This window comes from Erpetoichthys calabaricus, chromosome 3 (genome assembly GCF_900747795.2).
Source record: "Erpetoichthys calabaricus chromosome 3, fErpCal1.3, whole genome shotgun sequence".
NCBI lineage: Eukaryota > Metazoa > Chordata > Cladistia > Polypteriformes > Polypteridae > Erpetoichthys > Erpetoichthys calabaricus.
Genome location: NC_041396.2, coordinates 301,990,022 through 302,007,514, shown reverse-complemented (window position 1 = coordinate 302,007,514; position 17,493 = coordinate 301,990,022). Strand labels below are relative to the sequence as shown.

Here is a 17,493-nt window from a genome sequence, read left to right as displayed (position 1 = left end):
TTATTAAGTTTAACAAGACCATAATGGATGCCTATTTTCCCATGTCACTGCTCTATCTTGGGTACTGTGAGAGGTGTACTCATTCAGGGTAAGGAGTCCATGGGGTGTGACTGTGCATGTGCTTACAGGTAAAGGTGAGGTCACCTAGTTGTTCTGATGTGGGGTTCAGATGTAGCGCTCTCCCTGGTAAGTGGGCCGGCAGGGGAGACAGAAAGAGAAAGAAAAGCACTGCTGTGACTCATACTTAGACAAAACTGTATATATAAGAAAAAATTTTAAACCACAATAACATTTAAGTGAGGACAGAGAATGGGATAGCATTTGAGAGATTTTGCGATTTGGTAGAACATTTCCATTGTCATCTTAGATGGATCAAAATGCTGCTGCAACAAACTTACCTCACAAGAAAGAGCACTTTGGTCCAAATCATGAGGCTTACAATTAATTCTGGTAGCAACTGTTTCATATTTGATTTTATAGTGTAAACACAGATACAGTAAATGACTACAATTCAGAGGGATTCTGAAGGATTTGTTCCCTAAAGGCAATCTTTACACAACGCCCATGGCAGAGCATTTGTATTTCAATTTGTTTTAAAATTTGGAATCACACATGGAAATGACAATCTTCAAAGTATATTTGAAACAGGAGCTTCCTATTTTCATACAAACACATTGAAATATACACAACTTACCAGTGCATTGACATCTTCCTTCATGTGCAACAAAGAACGAACTTCTTCTGTGTTCCGGTTAAAAATAGCCTGGACCAGGGGAGGCTGAAAATAAAAAAATATTACAGTATTACAATACAATTATAACCTTTTAACACTAATAATAATTGGGGTTTTGGTGATTGTGTGCAGTTCAACGGAGGAGCAAAGCAGGATTAGAGATTGCCCAATTACAACTGTACCTGGGTGTTTTGTTTTTTTTTTGGAGTATGGGAAGGTAGAAAAATGAGCTGGGTAGATCCAGATACTTGGCACTTTTAATAGATCACAAAATCTTGAGTATTGAGTGTGGCTATGTGGGCAGCTCTAGAGTCAGTGCTACAGAATGACAGACATGAGTTTGTCAACTAGAGAATACTGGTCCCAGATAATGGCTATCCAACAGCTTGTTGTAGGAAAGCTCTTGATTTTTGGAAGGGATAGACAGTGGGCACCTTCTAGAGGAGTGGGGAGGGGAAGAACCAACCGACAATTCCAAAAGGGTTGGGTGGATGGGTTAATCAGGCAGTGCACCGTGGGGGAGGAGAATAACTCTTCTGTGCCTTCTTGAATGGTCTTTCCTCATTACTGTTTCAGGGAGACGCCAGATGAAGGGCCAGACAAAGACAGGAAGACATTACCTCATTGCAAAATGATAAGTAACAAGGCACTGCCCCCACGCACAATCCCCCAAGTGATTTTACCGAGCAATACAATATCTGAGCAGCTCCACCAAGACAATCCAAACAGATGGAGGCTTTGTTGTAGACTCAGCCTACATGGATTTTCTGGAATATGAAAATAATCGGGTCCAATTAAAATGTATATTCATGAAAGCACACAACTGTCTCCGTAGGTGCAAGATACATGTGGTTGGAAGTTATATCGAAAGAAAACAAAACTTTCAGGTCATTCAGAAATTTGTTGCAATAAATTGGTGGCAGTCACAGACACCAGACATTTAACTGCTCCTGCCGTCCCAGAATGACAGTTTGGTTAATAACAGTTTGGTTCCACTACAGTTTGGTTAATAACTTCCAGGCTTATGAGTATGGCTGACAAATCAGCAAAAAATTTTGTTTTGAATGTTCATATTAAAAGTATAACTAAATGTATGTTAAATAGTCTGCATGAAATACATATAAGACAGTTGTACTAAACAGTATATGTTGTTTTTGTATTATAAGTATTTTTACTTTTATGCCCATTGTGCCTCTGTAAAACATTAAGTGCTTGAGACACCACAAAACTGCAGCTTTCAAATAAAGGTAAGCAACAACAAAGGTTAACAATATTCACTGTGTCTATGTATTTAATAAGCATGGCAGTATTATGCACAGTTATAAAGAGCCTGTTTATCAAATACTTTATAATATAAAAACTAAATTCAATAAACATTTCTGAATATTCTGATTATGTTATCTTCCAACACTCGCTTTTCCTTTTTAGGTGCTAACTAAATACATGAGAAAGAATTTCTTGGGCTCTGCTGGGATAAAACTGTTTGCAGAACCTTCTAGAAAAGGGGTGCCAAAACTCCTAGTTAGCCCATGATTGGTTCTTTATACAAAAACAATGTTAAAAGTTTCAAAAAGTGTTCCCAGCATTTGAAAAGAATATACAAAATATATAAGTTGAAGCAACTGCTGAAGTGCAATTTGAAACAGTAAACTACTCTGTAATTGAAGTTGCACAGATGGTGCGCTTTAAATGGAAGTTTCCAAATTGGCCAATGCTATCCAATGGGAGATTTTGAAACTTCAAAACTTTGTACAGCACCCGCTAATTGAGATCTCAATGAAAGCTGAACATTCCTGGTACATTTTCTTGAAGAACAAGTGTGGCAAATTTCAAAATAGTCCACTGAGAACTGAGTTGTTTCATGCAGACAAACAGACAGTGATCGCAGTGGGTGCTTTTGTATTACATGGCGTACACACCTAAAAACAGAAATATGCAGTTATTTTCCATTATCTTTAAGGAGAAAAAACAGGCCACTTTTGCTTGCTGCAATGGACGCACCTGTTCAGCTCAAGATTGCAGAGGGCGGTAAAGGTGACAAAGAATATGACTGGCACCCAGCTAGCTGCCTTCTCTTCATGACATGTGTAACACTCAGAATTCTAAGAAAGGCAAGCAGGATTATTATAGATGTTAGCTATCCTGCTCGGTTGCACCTCTCAGTCCTCCCCACTGGCACTCAAAACATTAGATTTCAGTAACAGTTTGCATCTACAGATTATAAGGCTGAGCAGCCAGTCAAAATACAAAAAAAATGTTGTGTAAGAAATATAACTTAACACTATGTATGTATGTATGTATGTATGTATGTATGTATGTATGTGAAGACTAATTGTTGAGAACACCAAAAGAAGTCTTTTTAAAGGCCGTTACATAATAGAAAATGAGTAATCGGTGCAATTTTGCATTACCTACAGTATTACTAAATACATTTAAACCTCTTGTTTAAATTTTAAAAAATGACTACAATAATAATTATTCCAGTTCTCCAGCACAATGGCTGTATTTACCATTTTCCATTAGTATTTTCTGCGAGTTGTTCAAATAATATTAACAGTCTATGGCCACACCAGTTTGCTACTCACGCAAAGGGACACCAAAGGTATTGGGAGTTTTGGCATTTAAGGATAGAAGGATTCAATCTGCTCGTGAGGCTGCCTAGAAAAAGGGTCCTCAGTTATGGTCCTGGAGGGCCGCAGATTTTCGTTCCAACCAGTTCCCTAATTAGATGCCAGTCCCTGTGTAACCCTGTGATAAGCACAGTAACCCTGTGCGGCAACAACTTGATGGAAATACCTGAAAACTACTAAAACAAAATCCATCTCTAATTTGGCTTTTTTGTTTCTCTTAAGAGAAAAGCCAAGCAAAATGACACCTTTTATTGGCTAACTAAAAAGGTTACAATATGCAAGCTTTCGAGTCAACTCAGGCCCCTTCTTCAGGCAAGATGTAATCTTACAAGATTATCAAGATATTATCAAGATTACATCTTGCCTGAAGAAGGGGCCCCGAGTTGACTCGAAAGCTTGCATATTGTAACCTTTTTAGTTAGCCAATAAAAGGTGTCATTTTGCTTGGCTTTTCTCTACATTCATAATGGCTGACACGGTACAACACCCTTGTTTCTCTTAAGAAATTAAAAAATCAAAAATCAAATTAGTAGTATCACTAGCATTCCCTCATGATAGGGCGGTAGTTCCCAGAGCTTTATTTTCTCCAGAAACTGGAGTTCTCATTCTCTCTCCCTATTGTTAACTGGGAAATTTTTATTTATAAAGGGCATTGACATTAATTTTGTTTTGTTATGTATTTAACATAATTTGTATTTCTATGTACAATTTACTGCAGACACACAATGAGCTTGGCATTCTGAACTAAGCTGCTTCACTAAAATTGGTTTAGCTGAACTTCATATAATAACTATCCATCCATCCATTTTCCAACCCGCTGAATCCGAACACAGAGTCACAGGGGTCTGCTGGAGCCAATCCCAGCCAACACAGGGCAGGAAACAATCCAGGGCAGGGTGCCAACCCACCGCAGGACACACACAAACACACCAAGCACACACTAGGGCCAATTTAGAATCGCCAATCCACCTAACCTGCATGTCTTTGGACTGTGGGAGGAAACCGGAGCGCCCAGAGGAAACCCACGCAGACACGGGGAGAACATGCAAACTCCACGCAGGGAGGACCCAGGAAGCGAACCCAGGTCCCCCAACTGCGAGGCAGCAGCACTACCCACTGTGCCACCCCATATAATAACTACTCATTTAAAATCGTGCACTTGTGTATTAGACCACATTCCTACGTGTACTTACCAACAAAGTTCTTGACATAAATTGTTCATTACATTCTGGTATTTTCCCTGATTCAAGACTGCTGTAATTAAGCCTATGCTAAAAAAAAACTAACATTGATTGTTCTATCATTAGACAATCATAAGCCAACCCCCAATTTGCCTTTTCTCAGTAAAATTCTAGAAAAAGTAGTTTTTCAGCAGTTGTGATTACTTCAATAAAAATTTTATTCTTGATAAGTATCAGTCAGGTTTAGATCAAATCATAGTACTGGAACAGTTCTAGTTAAATTAGTAAATCATTTGCGAATTAATGCAGATGCAAATAAAATATCTGTACTTGAGCGTAGCATTTGATACTATAGATCAGGGATCTCTAGCTTTGGTCCTGGAGGACCATGGTGGCTGCAGGTTTTCATTCTAACCCTTTTCTTAAATTAGTGATCTGTTTTTGAGGCTAATTAACTTCTTTTGAATTCATTTTATTTGACTTGCCCTTGAAGACCAGGACCCCTTAATTGTTTCTTTTTCCTTAATTAGCAGCCAAACAATAATGAGATACAAAATTAACCAAATCAGGACCAGCAAACTGTGACCATCATACAATATCTGCACATAAAGAAAGTTGATGGTCTCAGGAATGCTGATCTGCTTAGATTCCCAAAACATTTGAACAGAGCTCTTAGAAATGAGAAAAATCAACAATTTCAGAAATGTCTGCTATTGCAATATGAGAGCAGTCACAAGCCATGGAAATAAAGAACGGGTTTAATTAACAACAAGACTCGGCACCTAATTAAGCAACTGGTTGGAGCAAAATTGGTTGGAGTTTGAGGCCCTGACTTAGTTGGTCTTTTGTTGGCTCACTCACTTTACATGTCATTTCTGTATGGGTGCTGTTTAAGGAAATAAATGAAGCAATTCAGAGGAATGATGAAGAAATTCAGGGGAACAAATCTTAAAAAAAACAAGTCAATTAAAATTAATTCAAAAGAAGTTAATTAGAAGCAAAAACATGTCACTAATTAAGGGTTAGAATGAAAACCTACAGCCAATGTGGTCCTCCAGGACCAGAGTTTAAGACCCATGTTATGGATCATAATATTCTTATAAACCAGCTTAGCCAGTGGGTAGGGCTTTGGGGTACTGTCTTAGGCTGGTTTAAATCTTATATAACGAAGGAAATACTTTGTCAGTTATGACGATTATGCATCAAAAATACATGATATTCTATATGGTATACCGCAAGGATCAATTTTGGGACCATTATTTTTTTCACTCCACATGTTTCAATTAGGCCAGATAATTTCAAAATAGAATGTAAATTACCACAGCTATGCTGATGACACACAGCCTTATTTATCTATTTTGCCTGATGACCCAGAGGCTCTAAACCCTTTGATCCAGTGCCTTACTAGTATAACAGAATAGATGAGTATGAATTTCCTTAAACAAGAAAAAACAGAATTGCTAGTTATTGGCAGCAATAAACAAAGTGAATTTCTTAGAAACAAAATTAATCATCTGGTCCTGCAAATCAAACCAGAAGTCAAGATTTTAGGTGTGATCATTGACTCTGACCTTAACTTCAGATCACATATTAGTAATATTACCAAGACTGCTTTCTTCCATCTAAGGAACATTGCAAGTGTGCAACCTCTTATAACATTTAAAGATGCTGAAAAATCAATACATGCATTTGTATTTAGCCAACTAGATTACTGCAACGCTCTCCTATCAGGACTACCCAAGAAGGACATAAATGGGCTACAGCTTTTCCAGAATGCAGCAGCAAGAATTTTAATTAAAAAAAAAAATAACAATTTAGCATATATCCCCAATATTAAAAACTTTTTTTTTATTTTATTGAATTTATTAAAATCACACAACATTCCATACAAATTAAATCAATTTTTACAAAAATAAGATCGAAAACAAATCAACCCCCACCCCTCCCAATATTAATATCTTTACATTAGGTACCAAATCGCAATCTTACATCTGCAAATACTGGTTTGCTCTTTATTCCAAGATATAAGAACTGGTGAGGCAGCTTTCTGTTCTTACGCATTTAAAGTATGGAATAATTTACCAAAAGGCTAAATCTACAGAACATTTAACAGTGATCTGATGACAAGTTTAGCTCTTTGATGTATAAATAAGTACCCGGAATTAATCCATTGTTTTCTTTGTTTTGTTTTTTCTGTCTCCCATCCTACAACCCACACCTGCTCAAAGTGCTCTATTCTGCAATCACCTAATGTACTGGAGGAAACGAGGAGGACTTGGAAACCTTTATTGAAGACAGTGCTAACTACATCAATTGTGCCCAGAGGAGGGTGGGCGACCAGATGGCCTAGGTCATTCTGACTTCTACAATGTAGAAACTGATTACCATCGCACTGAACTATTTGTTTAGCTTTATTTGCTTTTCTATCTTTTCAACAGATATAATAACATCAAACTGTCTCTACTTAATGTGTTGCCATGTACACATGTGGAAGTCAAATGCAGATATATACTGTATATATATTTATTTGTATATACAGGTAATTTAAATCTGGTTATGTACAAGGCTTTTAATTAGAAAACAATATGAACCTTTTTCAAATAAGAGTGAAAGTTTGTTTTGTACTTTAGTGTTTCAATTTTGTTTAACAATGCCCAGGATATTTTTCTATTTAGTGTAAGTACATCTATTCGAAATTGTCATAATATTAATTAATGATAATATCCAAATAACTATAGTATATCTTTGTTTTTTTGATTAATCTGTGGAAAGCACCTTGAGTTGCATGTAAATGTATGATAAGGTGCTATATAAGTTATTATTATCGTTATTAATACATTTTAGGCTTAAGTACATGCAACCACATGAAGTGAGCAAATACAAAGAATACACCGAAATAGAAGGATTCCTGTACCTTAAGTGGTTGCAGATATTTATAACTTGCTCAGTAACTTATTCCACTTTGGTAGTGAATATGGGTTGTAAACATTGGGAGCACATTTCTATTTTCTAGCTCAGCAAGCAAGACACACAAATGCTTTGAGGGGGACATTGTTTCAGATAACTATACTTTTAGGACTCCGTAAACACACACATCCCAACACTATAAATGTAGAGGATAGCAACTCACCAATGCTATTTGTATCATTTTTGAGAAGAAGAAAAAAAAAAAAAAACACACAAATCTAACTTTACTCTACCAACAACACAAGGCCACTGCATAAGTTACCTACAAATCAGTAGGCATGGCTTTGCATTTACTTGATCAGCATAAGGACTGTCCTCAGGTACAAAGACATTGCTAAGCCTAAGAAGAAGGGGCAGGAGGCTGAATTAATATTCATACACCTATAAGTACATTATCAAATTGTAATACAAAAAAAACAGAAATGTGAAACCGACAGAGAACAAACTATTCAATAATAGGTAGACAACCTTACAAGCAGTTACGTGTACTAACTATATTTTATACAATCAACCAATATATACAAAAACGAGAAACATACTGTATGTACCTCTGAAAATGTAACACATGGTGGTGTTATTCAGAGTAAGTAACATTTTCCTAACAGAATGAACATCATGTTAAGATACTCGCTCTCCTCATGTAATCAAACGGATTTCATCTTTATATTGTTGTGTGTTTAGGGAGGATATTTGTTTAAAGATGAGTAAAGTGAATGAAGTTTATTTCACTTCAGATATACAGACACCAGGCTGACCAACTTAAATGCACGGATTTTAAAATCCTCACGGAAGTGGCAACAGAGGAGTAGAGGATTCACTGTAAATACAGATCCATATTATAAGCTTTTTTCAGTTTATTTCTCAAAATCCTTCAAAGATCAAAATTGCTTTATAAATAAATATCTGTCTATATGATTAGTTACTCATGGTTTCTTAATTAGTACTTCCCTTGTTCAAAGTCAATCGAGAGTTTATTTTTGACAAATAGAAATACTCAAGTTTGCATGAATGCATCTTGTGGCAGCCGGATGGGGTTCATGCCCGGACAGGATGCCCAGGAGGACCAGAGGAGGGCTTGTGCCTCCTCCAGAACACGAGTCGCGTCCTCCCTGGTTGCTGTGGGGGCCACGGGTACAGAGCTTGGAAGCTCTACCCTGTGGGGGCCTGTGGTCACCACCAGGGGGCGCCCCGATGCCTTGGGAGCCCTGGACCTCAGCACTTCCGTCACACCCGGAAGTGCTGGGGGGGAAGAGGATTGGGGACACCCAGAGGACTTCCAGATGCACCACCAGAGCTTCCGCCACACAGGGGTGCGGCTACAGAAGCTCCTCAGGATGCACCTGGAGTCCATCCGGGACGTATAAGAGGGGCCGCCTCCCTCCAGCCAGTGGCTGGCCGCATTCATCTTTCCCTCGATTGCAACCAGTCGTCCTGTCCCTGCAGCTGAAAAACACCCCCACAGCATGATGCTGCCACCGCCATGCTTCACTGTGGGGACTGTATTGGACAAGTGATGAGCAGTGCCTGGTTGTCTCCACACATACCTCAGTGCAAGACACATGACAGCCCGCATGGAGTTTGCTAAAAGACACCTGAAGGACTCTGAAATGGTGAGAAATAAGATTCTCTGGTCTGATGAGACCAAGATAGAACTTTTTGGCCTTAATTCTAAGCGGTATGTGTGGAGACAACCAGGCACTGCTCATCACTTGTCCAATACAGTCCCCACAGTGAAGCATGGCAGTGGCAGCATCATGCTGTGGGGGTGTTTTTCAGCTGCAGGGACAGGACGACTGGTTGCAATCAAGGGAAAGATGAATGCGGCCAAGTACAGGGATATCCTGGACAAAAACCTTCTCCAGAGTGCTAAGGACCTCAGACTGGGCCGAAGGTTTACCTTCCAGCAAGACAATGACCCTAAGCACACAGCTAAAATAACGAAGGAGTGGCTTCACAACAACTCTGTGACTGTTCTTGAATGGCCCAGCCAGAGCCCTGACTTAAACCCAATTGAGCATCTCTGGAGAGACCTAAAAATGGCTGTCCACCAACGTTTACCATCCAACCTGACAGAACTGGAGAGGATCTGCAAGGAGGAATGGCAGAGGATCCCCAAATCCAGGTGTGAAAAACTTGTTGCATCTTTCCCAAGAACACTCATGGCTGTATTAGCTCAAAAGGGTGCTTCTACTAAATACTGAGCAAAGGGTCTGAATACTTAGGACCATGTGATATTTCAGTTTTTCTTTTTTAATAAATCTGCAACAATTTCAAAAACTCTTTTTTTTGTCTGTCAATATGGGGTGCTGTGTGTACATTAATGAGGGAAAAAATTAATTTAAATGATTTTAGCAAATGGCTGCAAAATGACAAAGAGTGAAAAATTGAAGGGGGTCTGAATACTTTCTGTACCCACTGTATGTACTCCACCTTTACCATCACATCCTGGTATGACACCAGCGCTGCTCAAACACATAAAGCACTGTAGGGGGTGGTTAAGGTGGCACCGATCATTTCCTGTCTGGCTTCTCTTCAGGACATGCACAACACTCGCTGCTTTAGAATGGCAAGCAAGGCTATTAAAGAGCTCAACTGTCTCTTTTCTCACTCCTCCATTCTGACATAAGATGCTGGCTCCAAGAAATTGGCAGTTTCTACCTACAGGTTGCAAACTTATAAACTTAATGAACAGTTAATCATAAGAACTCAAAGTGAATATATGTTGCATGATAAGTACACTTTTTAATTATTTTAGTAGTAAATAAAATGTTCTAAGCAAACATGTAAGTAATAATTTCATTGTACTATGTATTCCTTTTATATGAGACCAATAATTGTAACAGCCATTTACCTACCTATCAAAGTTTAATTTATAAATTATGCACAATAACACACTGCCAACATTAAATAATAATAAAATACATTGCCCAATATTATACATGTGCTTTCTCTCTCAAATGATGTGTCAGTAAGCCAAAAATGACGACAGACACAGTGGCAAGCCCACACGTGCAAATGTGACGCTGCATATCCAAAGTGGTAAAAACATTTGCTGATAATAGCACACAATTTCAAACTTCTGAATCGTTTATTTCTGGAGTCTTCCATTTAATATTTTCTGTCCACAGTAAACCGGGAATAACAGAAACTGCGGTGGACACAGGGGTTCTACTGTATTCGCTTTTGTGAGTTGTATTTACCCTCTTGTTTGACACACATTGCATGTCCAACCTAGCTGGAAGAGGGCTTCTCTTTGAATTGCCCTTCCCAAAATTTGTTTATACACTTACAAAAAAACCCCCACATATTTCAGATTTTTTTTTAAATTAACATGAAAAAAATCAGCATACAGACTTCCATGCAAATTTCACTTTAGCGATACCACAGGAAATCACTCAATAGTACAATAAGTCTGTTTGTTCCATTTGTACTATCAATTATATTAACATATATAATAATATTAATGTACATAAACAAATGTGGAGTAAAATGAACAGGAAAGTAAATGAAGGGAGTAACTTCATATTTAAATTGAAACTAAACACTCTTAGCTAAATGAAGTAAACAAGCTGCAGACAACCTGGTGCAGGAGTAGCTTAATGCCACCATCCATGTCAACCTTTACATACAGTATCTATTGTTTGTTTGTGTGCATGTGTTCATGTCTTTCTCTTCATCATCCACCATATCCTCTGTATTTAAGTGTACATGTTTGTTTGTGTATATACTGTATGTACGAGGGGGAGTCAAGCTAAAGTTAGAAAATGGGACCTATGAGAAAATGGAATGAACCTTAACAAAACTGATGCTGTCATTTCTCAATGTCTCAATGCACTTGCGCCACCTGCCTGGAAGTCCCTGGATTCCAGCCAAATAAAAGGTTTTGTCTCGTCCTCACAATCACTCGTGCACCTCTTTCTTTATGTCATCATCTGTCTTGAATCGACAACCACCAGATGTTTTTTTAGCTGTCCAAAAAGGTGGAAATCACACAGTGCCAAATCAGGAGAATAAAGGAGGATGTGGCAATATCTGAAACTTCAGTTTCTCCAGACAAGCAGTGTGTGGGCGGGTGGGCATTGTCTGGCAGCAAAAGGACTCCTTGATACAGCAGTCCCCACCGCTTGGATTGAACACCAGGCTTTACATTTGTCTCTAGCAAGTCAGAGTAACTTGCACCAGTGACTGTAGTACCCCTCGGCATTTAGTGCTCGACAATAACTCAGGCGCAAGGGTGGTTGTGAGGACAAGACCAAACCTTTTATTCTGTTGGAATCCATGCATTTCTGGGCAGGTGGCACAAGCGCATTGAGAAGGATGGAGACTACATTGAGAAAATACATTGTCAGTTTTGTTACTGGTCGTTACATTTTCTAATAAATCCCATTTTCTAACTTTAGCTTGACTTTCCTTCGTATATTTTAAAAAATTATCCAGCTCGGAAATTACTCATGCAAAAAAAACGTAGAAATCAACAGGCCTGGTCCAATGACTAAATGGAGTAGACTGTAAAAAGTCTCAATTAAACAAATTTTACAGCAGTTATCGTTTAACAGAGGTCAAACTGTTTTTGAAGGATACTGGGATAAATACAGAATCAAACTGGAGCAAAAAAAATAGGCTTGGAAACTATAACAAGACAAATACAATGCAGTGTGTTTGAAGAAAGATACAATGATAACTTCCGAACAAACTGACCAAGATCTCAGCATTCGGAGCAGATATCTTGGAAATTACTTGAATATTTTTGGATATTTCTTAGGATGTTACCATCAATGTATGCTACACAAAACATAACACATCATTTTCTTATATAAATTGTGATTTTAACACGTGAAATTCTTTTTAGATAGAGACACACTCACACACAATGTAAAAATCAACTTTTCTCGAAATTTTGAACATCGTAGAATCAGAATCTGAAGTTAACTCGATAACAAATGTTTGACTTGATCACCAAACTTCAATTTAAACGGAAGTAAAAAAAAAAAAAAAGACAATACAGCAAACAATCCAAAATTCAAAATCTGTCTGCTTTTCACAAGAGCTTAACAGATTTAAATGTTTTTTTCTATAATTTGCTTGAACATTCTGGTTGATTTTGTGACTTCTCTCATCGTACCAAGTATCATAGTTTGCTTGTGGGAGTGAGTTATTCACACTAATCCGAGACAGAGGCTGCGGTGCCGAGGGAAGGGGGAAGTGTGACATCAGGAGTGGGTAGCTAGGCGGGCACTCCTCACTCACGTGCCAGCCTCCATTTGAATCACTCTGACTCTGGCCATATTTTGGAGCATACCTCGCCTCTGCTTAGATACAGTTACCCGTTTGTTTATTGATTTTTAAAGTCTATCCCGTTTCATTACTACGCAGGCGGAGCCGTGGAGAATGGATAGTTACAAATAAGAATGGATCACCAATTGTGAAATAGGTTGGTATAAAGACCTAGGACTTAATGGTAATTATTTTGATCAGAGTTTTACAAGTTAACAAATAAGACATAAAATTCAGAAATTGTATTTGGGGACAAAGGGTTCTAAAGCTATCCAATTTATGCAAGAAAAACTGAATTTTCTGAAATTAGTTAAATCCAAAGCTTTTCACCTAATTGTAACTGGTTAAAAACCTCTTCCTAACTATCTGTAAGATGTGACTTGTTCTACTAGTTCACCATTTATTTCCATATGTGGGACCTCGGCCTTTATTTTTCTAAAGACCATCTCCTTACTTGTCTTTCCTTTAATTACAAGGAATTTTTTAAAGCACCACTTGGTAAAATCTTCTACATCTCTGTCAAAATATTGACTGGACAGAGTATCAGACTTTAAGAACCCCACCAGTGTTGTGTCATCCACATATTTTATATAAAGTGCTGGCTGTACAGTACAGGGGACAACTGGCAGCCGTGGGGCATTCCAGTATTAACAGTTCAGTCAAGGGAAATGGTTAAATCTCCCTTTCTGGGTGCAATTTATAAGAAAATTAAAAAGCCAGATAGGAAGTTTTGCGTGTATTCAGAGTCCTAACAATTTGTCTACAAACAGATGCAGCAGGATAGTATTAAATGCACTGCTAAAATCTATAAGCACAATCTTAACAGAGCTTTTTTTTGTTCCACATGTTCAAGGACATTGTTTAGCACAACTAACAGTTTTACTATTGTTTGGCTATGGTTGGCTAAGAAAAAAGGCTCCTAATGGTTTAAATACATACTCGGTTAAAATTAAGGTGGAAAAAGTATTTACTAGCCATTAATTAATTAAGTGCTCTAAGTCATCCTTGGATTTTTGCAATGCCAAAATTACCTTCATTGTTTTCCACCTAAACCCCATCGCCTGATAGCGCTCCAATGTCAAAATCCTACATAACCCTTCCTAACAGAAGGCCGATCATAATCTACCCCTTACCTGCCGGACCCTTCTTATGACGCCTCATCCCATTCATAATGCCTGATTTTCTGGACCACTTCTAAATAAATAATCCTAATCCTTTCATTAACCTCCAGTTTCCGCCCCTCCTTTCACCTGCTCTCCCGACTGCAGAATGCCCCTCACCGGCGCGGCTTGCACCTGTCATGTATTTGGTGACAACACCAGTTCGACTGCTCCCGTGCTTTATTTATTAAGAAGCGAGAGCGCGCTCACAGCTCCAAGAAGGCCCGAGTATAGCGCCTTAGCAAAGCTACGTAAAAAAAAAAAAAAAAAAATCACCGCGTCGCTGAAACCCGAAGCGGGAGAACCGCGCGCGTGTATTCGCATACGAACACATGAACACACACACAACGAGAGGCCAACAGAAAAACCGCACACCGGCCTGCAAAGCTCAAATCGGCAACAAGGGAGGCACTCGGGCCTGCAGATTGCATGGAGAAGCGCCGAGTCCCCGGTCTCGCGGCTTTTTATCTCTCAACAATCCGGCGGCGTTCACCTGGTCTGTAATGTTGAGCAGGCCCATCTCCTGAGGTCAGTCCGGGCGCAACGCCTTCATCGGGGTGCGATTTGGAGCTCTCCGCGCCGGCGGCCACTTAGCTGCTCGGCCCTTCTCTCTATCCCTTATTTTGTTTATTGTTTTTTTTTTATATTTCTTTATCAAGCTGACTACTGCGAAGGAGGGCGGGAGAGAGCTGCTCGCTGTTGTTTATTGCTGGATGTAAAGGTGCCAGATCATTGCTACAAAGAGAGCGAGAACCCCCCTGGCGCCACGGCGGCTAACTGCAAGACGATGTCTGTGGCGAGTCCCATAACTGTGGAGGCGGGATTTAGAAAGTTAACCCCGCCTACCTGCGCGGCCCGCGCGATGCCGCCTTGAGCCTTTTTCCGCGCATCTTCGGATTAGTAGACATGCGCGGAGCTTTGGGTGAGTAGCGGCACAAAAGGGGAGAACCGGCGCCATACGAAATAGGAATTGTTACGTTTTACTTAAAGTAATGCCCGGTTTTATTGTATTGGCAATACTTCCTTATGGACGCTTTGAAATTTCTTCAGTTTTTTATTTTGTCTGACTTTCCGGTATAAGACCATGATGTACCCTTTTCGCGTTTTTCGCCCTCCCCCCTTCCGCCCCAACCCATTTTTGAGTTTCTAGCCAGGTTGTAGGTTGTTTCAGGAACATATTTTGTACAGTAAATTACGCCCTTTTAATAAATAGTAAACCAATAGGCGTCATCGGCAAAAACTATTAGAACTGCTTGAAGCTGTGCGTGCCACATTTACTGACCCCAGGGGGTTCACCCACCCAGTGGGATACGAGGGGTTAAAATTGCTCCTTTTCATAAAACTGGGGGAAAAATCCATCCATCCATCCATTTTCCAACCCGCAGAATCCGAACACGGGGTCACGGGGTCTGCTGGAGCCAATCCCAGCCAACACAGGGCACAAGGCAGGAACCAATCCCGGGCAGGGCGCCAGCCCACCACAGGACACACACAAACACACCAAGCACACACTAGGGCCAATTTAGAATCGCCAATCCACCTAACCGGTATGTCTTTGGACTGTGGGAGGAAACCGGAGCGCCCGGAAGAAACCCACGCAGGCACAGGGAGAACATGCAAACTCCACGCAGGGAGGACCCGGGAAGCGAACCCAGGTCTCCTAACTGCGAGGCAGCAGTGCTACCACTGCGCCACCGTGCCACCTGGGGGAAAATATGGTATTGGTAATACAGGCATGTCTAATGTCGTTTTATGCAGTGTGAAGGTTATTGATCAAGGATATAATATTTTTGACATTTGGTTGCTTACTGGTAGTCCTCTAAGAGGCTGAAAAATTTCAAATTCAAACAAACATAAGCATGTGGGGTACCATTTTAGAGTATTTCAAGGTAAGTAACTGCAGTATTAAAAATAATTGGGGGCCCTTTAGCAAATTCTCTTTAGATTATATTTAAAATAAAGTATACTTTAAATATATGTCAGGGGTGTGTTCTGCTCCTACTCTGTTCAGTGCCAGCATGGACTGGGTGTTAGTCAGGGTTGTGGGGGCCAGCGGCTGTGGGCAAAGAAAGATTCACTGATCTTGACTTTGCTGATGATGCTGTGATTTTTGTGGAGTCAATGGAGGCTCTGATCAGGGCTCTTGAGAGACTGAGTGAGGAGTCTGCGGGTCTGGGCTTGTGAGTGTCCTGATAAAAACCAACATCCAGGCCTTTAATGACCTCTTGGGCACGGCCATCAGCAGTGTGTCTGTCTGCGGAGAGAGTGTCGACCGCGTTGCGAGGTTTGCTTACCTCAGCAGTGACATTCATGCCTGTGGTGACACTTCCTATGAAGTCAGTAGACGGATTGGGAGAGCATGGGGAGGGCAGGTCATGAGGGCGCTGTAAAGGGGTGTGTGGCACTCCCGATATCTCTGCAAAAGGATGAAGGTCCAAGTCTTCAGAGTTCTAGTGCTTCCTGTCTTGCTATGTGGTTATGAGACATGGAAACGAAGACTGGACTTCTTTGGTACTGTGTCTCTTCAGGTGCCACTGGCTTAACTTTGTGTCAAATGAGTGGTTGCTCATGAAATCCAGAATGAGGCACGTTACCTGCATTGTGAGGGAGCGTCAATTACAGCACTACGGCCATGTGGCACGATTACCAGAGGGAGATCCGGCTCACAATAGCCTCATTGTTGAGGACCTGAGTGACTGGACCAGGCCAAGGGGACACCCACGTAACACCTGGCTGCAGCAGATAGAGGGTCATTTCCAGGAGGTGGGATTGGACCAGGTGTCTGCCCTGGGGATTTCCAACCAGGATCCCGAGCTGTTTCGTCTTGTGGTGGGTGCTGCAATGTGCTGCACCAGTGCATGCTACCTAGCCTGAACTGACATGACCTAAATATATGGTTAAAAAGTAAGAATTCAAGTTTAATGATTTTGTTAAACTTTCTAAATTGCAAGCAAAAGTTATGCTGATATAATAATAAACATAATTACTTCAACTTACCATTGTAAGTATTTTGAACTCCATTTTATTAATTCACTGATAAAAAAGCAAAAATCATGTTGTAACTTCATCAAGTTGGTTGGGTGACCCGATTTCTCTCTACCTTCTTTTCAAATGGGATATCCAAGTGCCAGAGGATTACTGTACTGTATTTACAAACACATTATAATGATCAAAGTGGTGTCTGTTTTCATGTTATAATCCAGCCATTTACATTTTTAGTTTATGTCTTCTTTGTTCCTGTCACTTGCACAAATTCACAGGTGATTCTGCACTTATGGGGTGCATGGATAAGGGGGATGAAACAGAGAAGAGGAGTGAGGTGGAGAACTTTGTTTATTGGTAAAAAAGAATTGTCTGCATCTTAACATCAGCAAAACCAAGGAACCGGTTATTGTCTTTAGCCACACCAAAGCATCTCTATGTCTGGTCACTATTCAGGGGGTGGAGGTAGAGGTGGTTCACTGCTACAGGTACTTGGGGGTCCACATTAATGACAGACTCATTATGGTCTCAGAACACAGAGGAACTATAGAAGAAAGGGCAGAGCA

General features: G+C 40.0%; 1 protein-coding gene across 2 annotated transcripts in view; it reads right to left on the bottom strand.

The window, feature by feature from the left end:
- ankrd52a (ankyrin repeat domain 52a) overlaps positions 1–15,008 on the bottom strand; it is a 102,597-nt gene extending 87,589 nt beyond the window's left edge. The window contains exons 1-2 of one of the 2 annotated variants that reach the window (XM_051925031.1): positions 14,439–15,008; positions 695–778 (exon numbers count right to left, since the gene is read on the bottom strand). In XM_051925031.1, the coding sequence (XP_051780991.1) occupies positions 695–778; positions 14,439–14,465 (111 nt within the window). In that variant the 5' untranslated portion in view covers positions 14,466–15,008. The remainder of the gene's footprint in view (positions 1–694; positions 779–14,438) is intronic. The other variant, XM_028798602.2, reaches the window with a different exon arrangement.
- Between the last annotated feature and the right edge of the window lie 2,485 nt (positions 15,009–17,493).